General features: G+C 32.1%; 2 protein-coding genes across 3 annotated transcripts; one reads left to right on the top strand and one right to left on the bottom strand.

Moving 5' to 3' along the window:
• Positions 1 to 161: 161 nt before the first annotated feature.
• On the top strand, positions 162 to 12,463 carry LOC111416542 (PI4KA lipid kinase complex subunit hyccin). Of its 2 annotated transcripts, none has more exons than XM_071196418.1 (4): positions 162 to 597; positions 649 to 1,324; positions 7,180 to 7,320; positions 7,729 to 12,463. In XM_071196418.1, exons 1-4 carry the CDS (start codon positions 442 to 444, stop codon positions 8,070 to 8,072), a joined length of 1,317 nt encoding a protein of 438 aa, XP_071052519.1. In that variant the 5' UTR covers positions 162 to 441; the 3' UTR covers positions 8,073 to 12,463. The 2 variants fall into 2 exon arrangements, with proteins under 2 accessions (XP_071052519.1, XP_071052520.1); XM_071196419.1 differs by having other exon boundaries at positions 7,673 to 7,752.
• LOC111417476 (uncharacterized) lies at positions 12,058 to 13,283 on the bottom strand. Its single transcript, XM_023049763.2, has 3 exons — positions 13,170 to 13,283; positions 12,973 to 13,101; positions 12,058 to 12,498 (listed from the first exon to the last, which is right to left on the bottom strand). Exons 1-3 carry the CDS (start codon positions 13,281 to 13,283, stop codon positions 12,418 to 12,420), a joined length of 324 nt encoding a protein of 107 aa, XP_022905531.1. The 3' UTR covers positions 12,058 to 12,417.
• Positions 13,284 to 13,423: the final 140 nt, after the last annotated feature.

The raw sequence follows: 13,423 nt of genomic DNA, 5'->3' as shown, positions 1-13,423 counted from the left end.
CATATCAGTTTTAAAATATTAATTTATATTTATAAAATTTTTTTAATTTGAAATGTCAAGATATTTGGTAATATTTCATTATTTACATTAGGCACTAAAAAAGTCTAAAAATCACTAAAAAAAAATGTAGTAATTTAAAATTTAAACAGTTGGCAAGCGTGTTTAACGCAAATTTGACGTTTTAATTTTATATTTTAGGCGTTAAGGCTTCGAATAGCAAAAAAAGAACTAAAACTGCATCACCTGCAAATATATTTAATATGTTTTTATAATTTTTTTTATTACGACCTTGTGTTTAAACAGCACCGCGTACCGTTTATCTAATTTTATGTCGTTCGTTCACGATCGGAGATAACCTCTAATTTTCCAATAACCACTTGTCATCGAATTTAATTCGTACGATTTTCTTTTCGTGCTTTGCGAATTTTGAAGGAAGCAATAATGGCTGATATCCTAGTTTTGGATTGGATGGAGGAGTACGATTCATTAACAGAAAGCGAAATTCACACTTACGCTACCGAACAAGAACATAATCAAGAGGTTATGTTGGCTTTATTTGCTTTATTAGAAGAACCCCAACAAAGTCGAAAAACGGATGTAAGTTAACGTTAAAATTGTGAATTATTACTAAATTTATTTTGTTTTTAGTTAATAGAAAGAATATGTAAACAATTTCTTAATTTTTATCGCTCTGGCGAAAAATCTTTACGAAGGTTTGTAATGCAATACATTCCGAGTTTTGTTTGGCTCCATTTATCAGCAAAGGAAGTATATCCAGAAATTGAAACATTATTATTAAGCCTCTACAACTTAGAAGTAGTAGATGGAAATGGCCAATCAAAGATAATATCGTTTCGAGTGCCAAGTCTTGCCCAAAACTCAATTTATCATGACTCATCAACCCTTGAGCCAGCTTTTATAGCTGAAAATTCTTTAAGAAGATACGAAGAATGCAACACAAAGTTGGTTAATTGGGGCCCATTGCCACAAGTTGAGTCTTTAAATGCCCAAAATAGACAAAGAGTTGTTACAGCTTTGGTGTTTTTATATAATCAAGATGCTAGTAGTGTACCTGCAACGAATGTTGAATGCATATGTAGGGTTATTTCTAAAATAATTAATCAGGGCTTCCAAATGGGTGGAAATAGAACTTCAACGGATAGCGAAAATAGTCAAACAAACTCATTACCACGACTCATTGTCTCAAACACTCTACTTTTAGAATTACTTCACATCGTTTATAACGCTTTACAAAGAGGTATTAATGGAGCATCACAAACATTAAGAGATATTTATCAAAGAGCTACTTATGAAACTTATGCAGGTTAGTTTTATACTGGTGTGAAGTTATCCATAAATCCCAGCCATAAACTTAAAACATTAATAATTCTGTAACCAATACGATTTGGGTCACCAAATTTCACACACAGGTCACTCTTACCCTCAAGAACAGCTTACAATCCCCATTTCGAAAAAAAATTTTTTTTTCAACCCCCACCCCTGTAAAAGGGATGTTTTCACCCTGATGTGCACCTTCGAATTAAGCCAAATTCTACCACATAATAGAACACAGTTCTAAGTATTTTTATCAATTTTGATAACCCTAACGGTTTTTGAGAAAAAAAATCATTCTTATAAACCGCGGATGGGTCTTTAGGGGTGAATTTGACCCCGATGGGCACTTCTGAAATTGATGAAATTTTAGGATGATTTAGAGGGTGACATTAGCGATTTAAATCGACTGTCAACACACCGTAACCCCTAACGGTTTTTGAGAAAAAAAATTTGTTAGACTATACGTATACAGGTGTATCTGAATGACTGCAACAAACTTCAAGGGTGATTCTTTAGTGAATTTTAAGGGTACTTTGATATATGAACCATGGGCAACTTCGGCTCTCCTAAGGAGCTACACCCCTCCAAAAATGGCGGAAAATTTTGGTTTAATTTTTTTTTCTCAAAAACCATAAACGCTAGGAAAATGAAATTTGGGAAATATGTTTAACTCATAATAGGGCACGTTTTGACTCTATTTGTACTTTCAACCGACCCTTGCGTAGAAAAGATTTTGTAAAACTTTTTTAATCACCTCAGTCAATATACAGGGTGTCCGGAAATTGCGTCTATATATTGAAAGAGGTGATTCTACATCAAAAATCATGACAAAATCTTTATATAAAGTCCGGTCTGAAAATGCTTCCTAAGGGCGCTAGAGCCCTTTAAAGATGGCACTCAAAAAGTAACGTAAACTCTTTTTTAGCGTTATCTCAAAACGACAAGGTTTAGAATACCGATATTTGGTGTACAGGGATATTTTAACGTAACAAATATGATAACTAAAAGGAAAAAAAAAATAATTTTTGGGGTTCAACATAACGCGTAGGGGGCGCGTTTACGGTACTATACTTTTTTTATCTTTATTTTTCCTCCCATTTTAACTGCATCAACCAATTTTGCGAAAAAGAATACATAAAAAAGGTACTACTTAAAAAATTATCTAAAACCAGTCGTTTTCAAGAAAAATTGCATTATACGATTTATGGCATTAAAATCAATCTTAAAATATTTTTCTAAATATCCTAGTATACAGGTGTATCTGAATGACTGCAACAAACTTCAAGGGGTGATTCTTTAGTGAATTTTAAGGGTACTTTGATGTATGAACCATGGGCGACTTCGGCTCTCCTACACCCCTTCAAAAATGGCGGAAAATTTTGGTTTAATTTTTTTTTCTCAAAAACCATAAACGCTAGGAAAATGAAATTTGGGGAATATGTTTAACTCATAATAGGGCACGTTTTGACCCTATTTGTACTTTCAACCTACCCTTCTAAACTACTAAACGTAACCACCCCCTTTGCATTTTTGCGAAAATTTTTTTTATGCAGATGATAAATACATTAGAAAAATTTTACATAGATAGATGAAAGTATTCTAAAACTTTTTTATCTCTCTGAAATTTTTCTAAAAACGACTAATTTTTGAGAAAAAAAATAGTAAAGCAAACACTGCCCGTTAAACAACGGGGTTGTCGATCAAAAGATGGAATGAATTTTGAATATAAAAATCTTAGTAGGCTTTACAATCTTTGTCAGAAATATTTTTGACGTTTAAATGTCAGTTTTTCTTACTATTATTATTGTTTTTCAAATTAATTTTTGAATAAAGATTCTATCGCATTTACGCTCGTTCACTCGACGTTTCAAAATTTTAAATAAAACAATAATAAAGTAAGAAAACCACTAATATTTAAACGTCAAAAATATTTCTGACAAAGATTGCAAAGCCTACTTAGATTTTTTTCATTAAAAATTCATTCCAACTTTCGATTAACAACCCTACAGCTTAACAGTTAGTGTTTGCTTAATTATTTTTTTTCTCAGAAATTATTAATTTTTAGAAGAATATCAGAGAGACAAAAAAGGTTTAGAATAGTTTTATCTATCTAACTGAAATTTTTCCAATATATTTATCATCTTCATAAAAAAATCTAGGCATAAATTGAACGGGGGTGGTTACGTTTAGTAGTTTAGAAGGGTAGATTGAAAGTACAAATAGGGTCAAAACGTGCTCTATTATGAGTTAAACATATTCCCCAAATTTCATTTTCCTATCGTTTATGGTTTTTGAGAAAAAGAAATTAAACCAAAATTTTCCTCTATTTTTGGAGGGGTGTAGCTCCTTAGGGGAGCCGAAGTCGCCCATGGTTCATATATCAAAGTACCCTTAAAATTCACTAAAGAATCACCCCTTAAAGTTTGTTGCAGTCATTCAGATACACCTTGTATATCCTATTACTGTCACACGATGAATAAAAAGCACTTATAACCTATTTTTGAATTCAAATTGCTATTAAAACTCTCAAAATAGTTGAATATTCATTCGAAGAGTATACCAATATCCATTTTATGTATGGTAAGGGCGATGAAAATGCTCGGGAAGCTCGGAGGTTGTATGCAGAAGTGTTTCCGAACATACAACTTCCTTTTTAGAACCTTTAATGTGAAAGAACTAGGATATTTAAAAAAAAAAGTTGTACCTTTAATTTATGCCACAAATTGTTTAATGCAATTTTTCTTGGAAACGACTGGTTTTAGACAATTCTTTCCGCAGAATTGATTGATGCATTGAAAATGGTAAAAAAAATAAAGATAAAATAAACGTGGTACCTTAATCGCGTCCTCTACCTATTATGTTAGACCACATAAGTTATTTTTTTCTTTTGATTATCATATTTGTCACGTAAAAATATCCCTGTACACTAAATTTCGGCATTCTAGACCTTATCGTTTTTGAGATTACGCTAAAAAATACTTCTTGAGTACCATCTTTAAAGGGCTCTAGCGCCCTTAGGAAGCATTTTCGAACCGGACTTTATATAATACTCTTCTTTATGATTTTTGGTGTAGAATCATCTCTTTAAATATATAAACGCAATTTCCGGACACCTGAATAGCGCGACGCGGACTTTGAACACCATAACCCTTAACGGTTTTCGAGAAAAAAAATTTCTTGTTATATTCTGTACGTTATATTTATACGTACAGGTGGTTCAAATTCGATGTCCGAATAGGCTATTTTGGAAACTATAAGAGTTAGAAAAAAAGTAGCTTACATGTGTCGATCTCTTTTTTTTTTAAAAAATTCCAATGTCGAAAACCTCAAAGTGCTATCGTCTTTTGTTTTTATCCTAGAGGCCAAAATTGAAAATCTCGTAAAACCAGCAGGTGCAATTATCTTGGTTATTATTATAGGTGGAGTATTATAACTACGACATTATATGGACACTTTTTTACAGAGAATTTAATGACGTAGTCAAAAAAATTTTGTCGGTTTTAGATTTTGAGATATATCAATTTTCCTTTTCTTTAAATAGAAACAATCAGTGATAATTCGCTTATTAAATTACTTATTAATACCAGAAGTTATCTTCTTATTTAATTGTTAACTTTTTAGATTTTACCGGGCGGTAGGTAAAATCTAAAAAGTTAACGTAATTTACAGGAAACTGTAAATTTCATTTCTTCGACGACACTACTATCAAAGTGCAAAAAGTCAAGCCCCCACACTTTAGAGATCGATATCTTCGCAACCATTCGATAAAAAAAATTGCGACAAAGCAAGCTCTGCGGGGTGACGGGGGTTCCGTCCAATCGGAACAGATAGTTCGTCCCAGACAGGACGTCGCGCCTTATTTCTTTATGTAGGTAAGATAAATTTACGCTTTGAGATTTTCGACATTGGAATTTATTTGAAAAAAGAGATCGAGACATGTCACAGGCTACTTTTTTTCTAACTTTTATAGTTTCCGAGATAGCCTATTCGGACATCGAATTTGAACCACCCTTGATTTAGAAGGTGGGTTTTTGATAGAAAAAAAAACGTTTGATAGAGAAAGAAATTGATTATATCAATTGTCTGTATTGCATATAACAAAATTATGTAACGAATGGAGAATACTATAGTACTTGCTATCGCGATCCACACCGTTTCCAACCCTTGCTCATTTAAGTGAATGCCGTCCCTGTGTGGAATTTTGTATTAAATATTTAACAAACGTTACGTTGACAGATTCGAAGTTTTTGCAGGGAGGAATTGTGCCTATTTATATTCCTTTAGGATTTAAGGACAGAAGGGAGCGGAAGAGGTGAGAATATTGGGATTTCAGTTGGGATAGTGAAGTTTTTTGGAATATATCGTTAGTCCCTATCATTATAAAGATATGTCGTTCAACAATATCTCCACAAAACCAAGGGGAACATATTAATATTGCTTGACCCGCTATTGCTAAGTTGAGGAAATATTTTCCGTTGCTTTTCCGTTTTGATTGTTCACAAAAGATGAGAACAAAATTTTTATTGACTTTTTTTTTTGTATTTAACGAGTACCACAGTTTACCATCTGAGTGCGATTATTGGTCAGACGATGACGATTTGGGAAAACCTGTTATGAAAAATGCTATGAGCAAAAATGCCTATCTTCCAAAGCTAATTAAAGTAAGGGCGATAAATCGTTTAAGATTAGACCGTTGTTAGATATAGTAAATGCAAGTTTTCAAAATTTTTGCATTTTTTAAGAAAATCTGTCCAAAAATGAAATGATTGTAAGATATTACGATCACAACTCACCACTTACTAAAACAGTTCATAAACGGTAAGCCAATACAATTTGGTTACAAACACTGTTGTTACTTTTGCTAACTAATTGCTATCTGCTGTAAGTGGTCCAAAAAGCTGTTGCTTATATTTTGATAATTTTTTCGCCAATTTCGTCAATTAAAAGAAATGCAAGTACATGTAATAAGTAATAAGTACTATCAGTGAAAATAGGAAAATGCAAAATATCTGTTGCGACTAATCATAGACCTAGAAAAGTTAGCTCCAGAATCCTATGATCAAAGATTTGATAGCTAAAACAAAATATTGCTGGTAAAATGGAATAGTAACAAATGTGTATGGCCACAAATTTTGATACCATAGAACCAGTAACATCAGTTGCAAGATGGAGCAGAGAACAAAAATTAAAAGAGTAAGTTGCTCAGCCAAGATTCACCATTATAATCCATAAATGGGTGGGGTAGACCATCATGATTGGCTCCTTGAAAAACATTCTATAGCAGTAAGGGGTAAGAAATGGTACTGGTGTATATTCACACGGATAATTGATACGACTGTAAACTCCTTTTTGCTATACAGACGAATTCATGGCAAGAAGTCAATTTCTATCAAAGATTTTAGGAGACAGATCGCAGTAATACATTTAAAAATTGGATCTTTTAAAGGGTAGATCACTCAGCGTGCCATTTGGATTTGTGTTACTTGTTTTAGTGTGCTTCATTACAAAAACACTGAATCATCCTAAAATTTCATCAATTTCAGAAGTGCCCATCGGGGTCAAATTCACCGCCGTCTCGTAATATACGTATACAGTCTAACAACAAATTTTTTTTCTCGAAAACCGTTAGGGGTGTTTTGAAAATTGATGGTACAAATGGTGGTTGTAAGTTGTTTTTGAAGGTAAGACTGACCTGTGTGTGAAATTTGGTGACCCAAATCGTATTGGTTACGGAATTATTAATGTTTCAAGTTTATGGCTGAGATTTATGGATAACTTCACACCAATTAGTTTTATTTATTAAAATTATAATTAAAGAAAGTAATTAATTTTCGATGTTTTTAGATGTTCTTTTAGCAACTCACGCCCTTCAAAGTCTCGTTCATCAAACCCCCACAGCTAATTTACATTTGAAACCACCAAGTAAACCGCACGTTTCAAAATCGATGATCACCAATGCTTCATTTAGAACGAAAAAACTTCCAGGTAGATTCAAAATTATTTTTCAAAATTTTGTTTTATTCTTAAACAAACTTTCCTGGAATGTTTTGAAAGTTTTGCAAGGTGCTTTGTTTATAAATTTATTCACACAAGTGACGTTTTAATTAATTAAGATAAAAAGATACCTTGAAACTTTTAAAACTGTCAAAAAAGATCTCCAAAAAATTCCAAATTTAATCTCAAATTTAAAAAATTTTCAATTAATTCTCATCATCCAACGAATTCGAATTTAAAAATTTAAATTTAAAAAAATATTCGTTTCATGAGATTCAAAAAAAAGTCCTTCCCCAAAAAGAACTTTCCTTTTTTTCTTTTTCCTTTCCTATTTGAAAACAAGGTAAAAAGAAGAGTTAAGTTTGAGAGATGGACATCTTCTATGCTTCTCCTTCTCAGATGACATTCCAATACAAAGAGATGAAGAAGCTACAGCTGATGCCAGTTTAGATTCGATAGTAGAAGAAGGACCAGAAACTGGATCCGATCGAATTAAATTGAGAGGCCGTTCTGGAAGTGCTCTCAAACATCTCCCGAAACTATCCGGTTTGAAAAAACAGCGGATGAAAAGTAGTCCAACTCCCCATCGACACAGCATAGAAAATGAGCCTCCTGTGATGGAACTTCCGGTTCAAGCTGTGGCTGCGGTTGCAGGTGGTGGGGAACAGGTTAGTTTAATTTCGGGGAATTTCCAAGAAAATAATGTCAATAATGAAGGGGTACAGGTTGTTAGTACTGTGTAAAAAGTAAAATTTGGAGATTTTTTTGTATTTTTTTTTAAATTATTTTTTGTTTGGGATTTAAATGAAAAACTGCCTCAAGAGTAGCATTTATTTAGAACATTTAGAACCAAAAAAAAAAAGAAATAATTAAAATAAGGAAATTATAATAAAAGATTGTAGTGGTTTATTTTTATAAGTGAGGGGGAAATAAGTATTTTTTGTGATAATAATAATGGTTTAAAAAAAGTTAATAGGTGGATATAAAAATAGTAGCTAGAAAAAAACATGTAAGAGTTTATAATTAAATGTAAAAAGTTGTAAAGTGTAATATATATACAGTATACACATATTGATTCAAGTCATTAAATTAAATTTTGTTTTAGGTTATAGTAGCAATAAGAAATGTATTTTAATTTATCTAAAAGGATTGCAATAATTATTTAAAATATTTTTTCTATTTTTTTCTTAAATGTTATCCCTTGTACGACCAAAATATTTTAACGAATTTGGACGAACAGGAGTCAGTCTAAACCCATACATGGTGAACCATCTAAGATTTTTTTAAAAGTATTAAAACTAGATATTGTATTAGATATACAGGTGTGTCAATGAGACCGGTCATTAGACGTTTCTGGGGTTCTGGCCAAAATAAAAATTTGAGAATTCAAAATTCAGGCAGAATTCACCTTACCTAGATGTCGCTGCATACATCGAATATCTAGTAAACCAAAAATCTTTTACTACAATCTTTTTCATCTATTAGCCATTATTTGTCATGAGGAATAAATCCATAAGTTTATGCGTATAGGTTGAGAATCACCCTGTATAACATTTTGTTTTATGTATAAGAAACGTCTAATGACCGGTCACCCTATATTTTATTAAATTATAGCCATATTAAAACTACATATAAAAAAGAACTCAAATATTCTTAATAATAGTTAATAATCACCTTGAGTGGACCGCCTAAGGACAAGTTCAAAAAACTTTTTTACTATCTATAACTTTTTATATGTCAATATTTAGTTTATATCACTAGATAACTTTTTATGGTGTAACATCTTCGATTTGTTATTTAGCAAAAAAAATATCTACCCTGCTAAAAAATTTAGAAGCTAAAGAAGAGCTAAAGTTATTGAAGATTTTTTATTGTAAATGATTTCTTTTATATACCGAAACAAAATTCATACTTATGCAGAATCTGTATCACAATGTGTGAATTTTTATCCATTTTAGCACATTTGAGGTACACAGGACTCTGATACTTGTTGCATGAAATTAAATTGTTACAAACGCAGGCGAATCTTCCATACAGATGATGCAGAAATGGGTGTTCTCTGACGAAGATGATTAATTCTATTTTTTATTTTGTTTGCCATTTTTTATCTTCAACCTTCTTTATTTATTTAGATGGCTGTCTTTCTACCTCTTTTTGTAGGATGTGCTGCCTGCGCTTCTTTCGCTTTGCTTATCTCATTGCGTTTTCCTTTTTTTTTTTCGTGCACTTCAGCAATGCTTACAGGTGATGTCAGTATCGTATTTTTTAGTGCTTTATGGCCTCGAGTTGCACCTTTTTGTTTTCAGGGATTTGAAAGGACAAGCTTCAATTAACAGAAATGATAAGCTTGAAACACTAGACCTTCATGTTGACGGTACCGCTGACGTAACCACCTCTTCCTACGCAGTAACTTCTGGAAAATCTCTCGCCACTGATTATGGCTTGTACAAAATCAGAATCGGTGAAAACGTTTGTATTATATGAGTGAGTGCAAAATCCAATGCTTGTCCAACGGGACCGGATATATGACGTACTACAAATGTCTTAATATCATGATTGAGTTTCCACGCATTGTACTGTTTCTCGTAGTATCTCTTCACTAGTTGCAGTTAGGCTGCAGTAAGATGGGAATGAAAGAATAGTAACACCACTCCGTTCTGCTTTGTCCATGGCAGAAATAGAGAATAGAAACAATTCAATTGATAGATGCGACGAATGATTATCGAACAGGAAAAGACTTAGAGTGATAAATGAAGTGCTTCATAAATTTTAAAAATTCATTCTGCATTATCCAACCAGATCCATTGACAAATCCACCCTCACCATGAGGTAACTTGAGGTATTCTAACTTTATTGAGCAAGAAGTAAGGTGGCATCGAGTTCCCACTAGCACTGACAGCGAAGTGGTGATTATGCTACCACGCTCAACAACTGTTAATTTTACAACACGTCTGGTTCCTTTTAATGAAATAACCATTAAATTATTATTTGGAACTATAGAGAATCCCGTCTCATCCATGTTCTAAATGGAGCCTTGTTCATATTTTGTGGCCTTCAACATTTTCTGCAGATTTTCAAAGAACTAGTCAACATTTATCAAACATGCTCGCTTGTACACAGAAACACGTCTGTTCATCTCGACACTTATTAGCTTATGGTTTTCAGGTGTGGCACTGCTGTTGGTTTCATACTTCGACTGTCACATCATACAAATGTTTCAGCCGGTCCACTCAAGGTGACATTACTCTAAGTCATATTACAAAAATGCTTCTTGTTATTCTTTGTCTTCATTTTGTTTACAGCGTGTACAAATTATATTTATTGTTTTTATACTAGTTCCTGTAAGAACATCCTTCATATTTTGGAAAAAACACTTCCCGCCCAATTATGACTTTTTCTTTCTCAAATTACAAATGCATTGTATGTTGCAATGTTCAAATAATCTTCTAGTAGTTATACGGCAACTGTGTTCTCGAATGAGTTCGTCCAAAACGTCAACTCCACTCTTCTTTTGGCTGCATTCCAAGACAATATTTGGTTTGTAGTTTATTTCGCAATTACTTATTTTATATTTCTAGTGCGTTAAAGAAATTGTTTGTAGTAATATTTCGTCCACTATCATGCCAAAATTTTAATAACGATTGTCTTGGTTTTTCTCAGATTTGTTCCCAACTTTTCTTAAATAAACCTCGAAATTAGTACTATAACACAGTAGTCAAGAAAATATGCTTTAAAATTTAAAGTACAGTTACACTATAGTCTCGTGAAAGAAACTAATTGATCGTCAATTGTTCTGTACTCAGATGATTTACAAGTTTTTCTGCAATTTTTTGAAAAAATGCCAGTACCTTCTCACAGAAGTGCAAGCTTATCAACTTATTTTTCTCTCAGGCCTGGTATCCAGGTTATCTTATAAAACGAAAAATGTCTATAAATCTATTTCGCTGATTGTCGTGCGGTAATTATGATGGTTGAATGCATTATTGTGATTCCAAATATATCTTGGACCTTCTCTCAACTCACGAAACCTACCTGTAATAAGAAGAATGCCAAAAATATCATCATTTCCAATGAATCGACATGTATATGAAAGCACAACAAGATCAATCTTCGATTTCGAATGCTATGTAAAATATTATTGTTTGTAGCATTGACCCCGTTTTGGTCATACAAGGGTTAAATTTTAATCGTTATACTAAGGACAGTAGAATCTAAGAGGATTGCTGCATTCTGGGAACAGGTGCACAGCTCGACGACCCGTTCGTGACGTCATGTATAGGTAGGCAACTACTATTTCACACTTTGAAGATGCACAGTTAAACCAAAAACTTTCTAGTAGTAGGTCTAGCGTTAGATCAATAAAAATATACAACAATCTAACGCTGAATTATAATTAAATCTAGAACTAACACTAGACCTAGAAGATTTCGAGTTTAGCATTGCATCTTCAGACAAGTTTTTATTTATCTGTTTTGTGTGCACAACATTTCACAAATATTAATATTAGAATTGTTGTTACTCAATATCAACAATATCAAATATTTGTATTCATTTAAATATGGTCACTTGAAACAGCTAGTCAACAAAAGATGGCGCTAGTATGACGTATCGGCTCGATACTGACGTCATTTTCTGGATTATAAAAGAAGAAAGGATGTAGCAGTCGTTTTAGATTCTACCGTCTTTGTCCTTATAGGTCATTAATGATTAAATTAATGAAATACTACACATATTTTATTTCTTTAATAATTTCAAGCTCAATCAACAATAAAATTAACAATCACCATAAATAAACAAAAAGAATTTACAACTATATTGTAAATACTAAATGTATTTATTGAAACTTAGCTAATAAAAAGCAACAATAACATAAACAATAAATTAATATTTCCTATTTACACTATATTGTATATAAATCCTATAAAAGAATAAAATAGATGTGTGTATTATTATGATAAATGATAAATAAAAAGAGGAACAACAATCGGCCTCAAAACTCTAAACTTTTCTTAAAAATTTATTGTATACTACCATTTGTGCTAAACTATAGGTGTTTTGTACAGTATTGTTGAGTCGGTGTTTAATAGTTTAAGGTCGAAATTTATTGTAACGTTGAATAAAACATCCCTTGAAACTGTTTAGTCTTACATCTACCTCACCCTCTTCTAACTGAAACAAGAATAACAAATTTAATCTTTATGAACACTCTTTATATAAAAGGTATATTTATACAGAGGTGTCCCACAATGATTGTTGTACAATCCTTCACCAGCGTATTCTCTGGTTGAAAATAGAGAAAAAAGCCTAATAAACGGCTTAATACGTCCGAAAATGGTCCAATAAGTTAACATCATTAGTTGTAACAATTTAGATGTAGTAATTGTATCCTGCACATTTTGAAGTTCTTTGAATTAATGATGTTCACAATAAAACTTTGAATATCTCAACAATGATCTATTTCCGGACCTATGTTTGTTATTTTTTTTGTTTATTTTCGATCAGGGAATACGCTCGTAAAGTATTGTACAATAATTGCGGGACACCTATATATTTTAATATTTGAAAATTAAATTTAAATCATTAATTAGTGTCGCCATCTACATAAAACTATGAAAAACATATTTTATAGGTTAAATTATTTACCGGATCATAACTATATAAATCTCGATAACAAGAGGGTGAAATACATTGTCGAACACACAAAACCTTTGAAACTCCACTCCCATTACATCCTTGTTCGCATGCTGATTCATATTCGCGAAACAAAGCTTCCTGAACGTCAAAAATAAAAAGTGAGGTTATGTCAAAGTTATGTCTCGCAAAAATATAATTCTTTTTACATTTTTAGGATGTTCTTTATAAGGAAATTCTTTAAACGTATAAGTAACTTGTTGACCTACAACCAAGCAACACCCCATCAACCAAAAAACCACTTTAATTATCAAAAGATTCATTTCTTTTTCAAATCGAATTATTCTGTTTTTAATAAAACCACTTCTTCATCGATTGGTGTAAATGGATAGTTTATTTTTTTATAATGCGCACGCACAACGTTATTATTAATCTATCTCTTTCTTTACAAGCGGGAAAAAAG

This window comes from Onthophagus taurus, chromosome 6 (assembly GCF_036711975.1).
Source record: "Onthophagus taurus isolate NC chromosome 6, IU_Otau_3.0, whole genome shotgun sequence".
NCBI classification, from domain to species: Eukaryota; Metazoa; Arthropoda; class Insecta; order Coleoptera; family Scarabaeidae; genus Onthophagus; species Onthophagus taurus.
The sequence above is the reverse complement of the archived record's forward strand: the minus strand, read 5'-3'. Positions and strand labels throughout refer to the sequence as shown.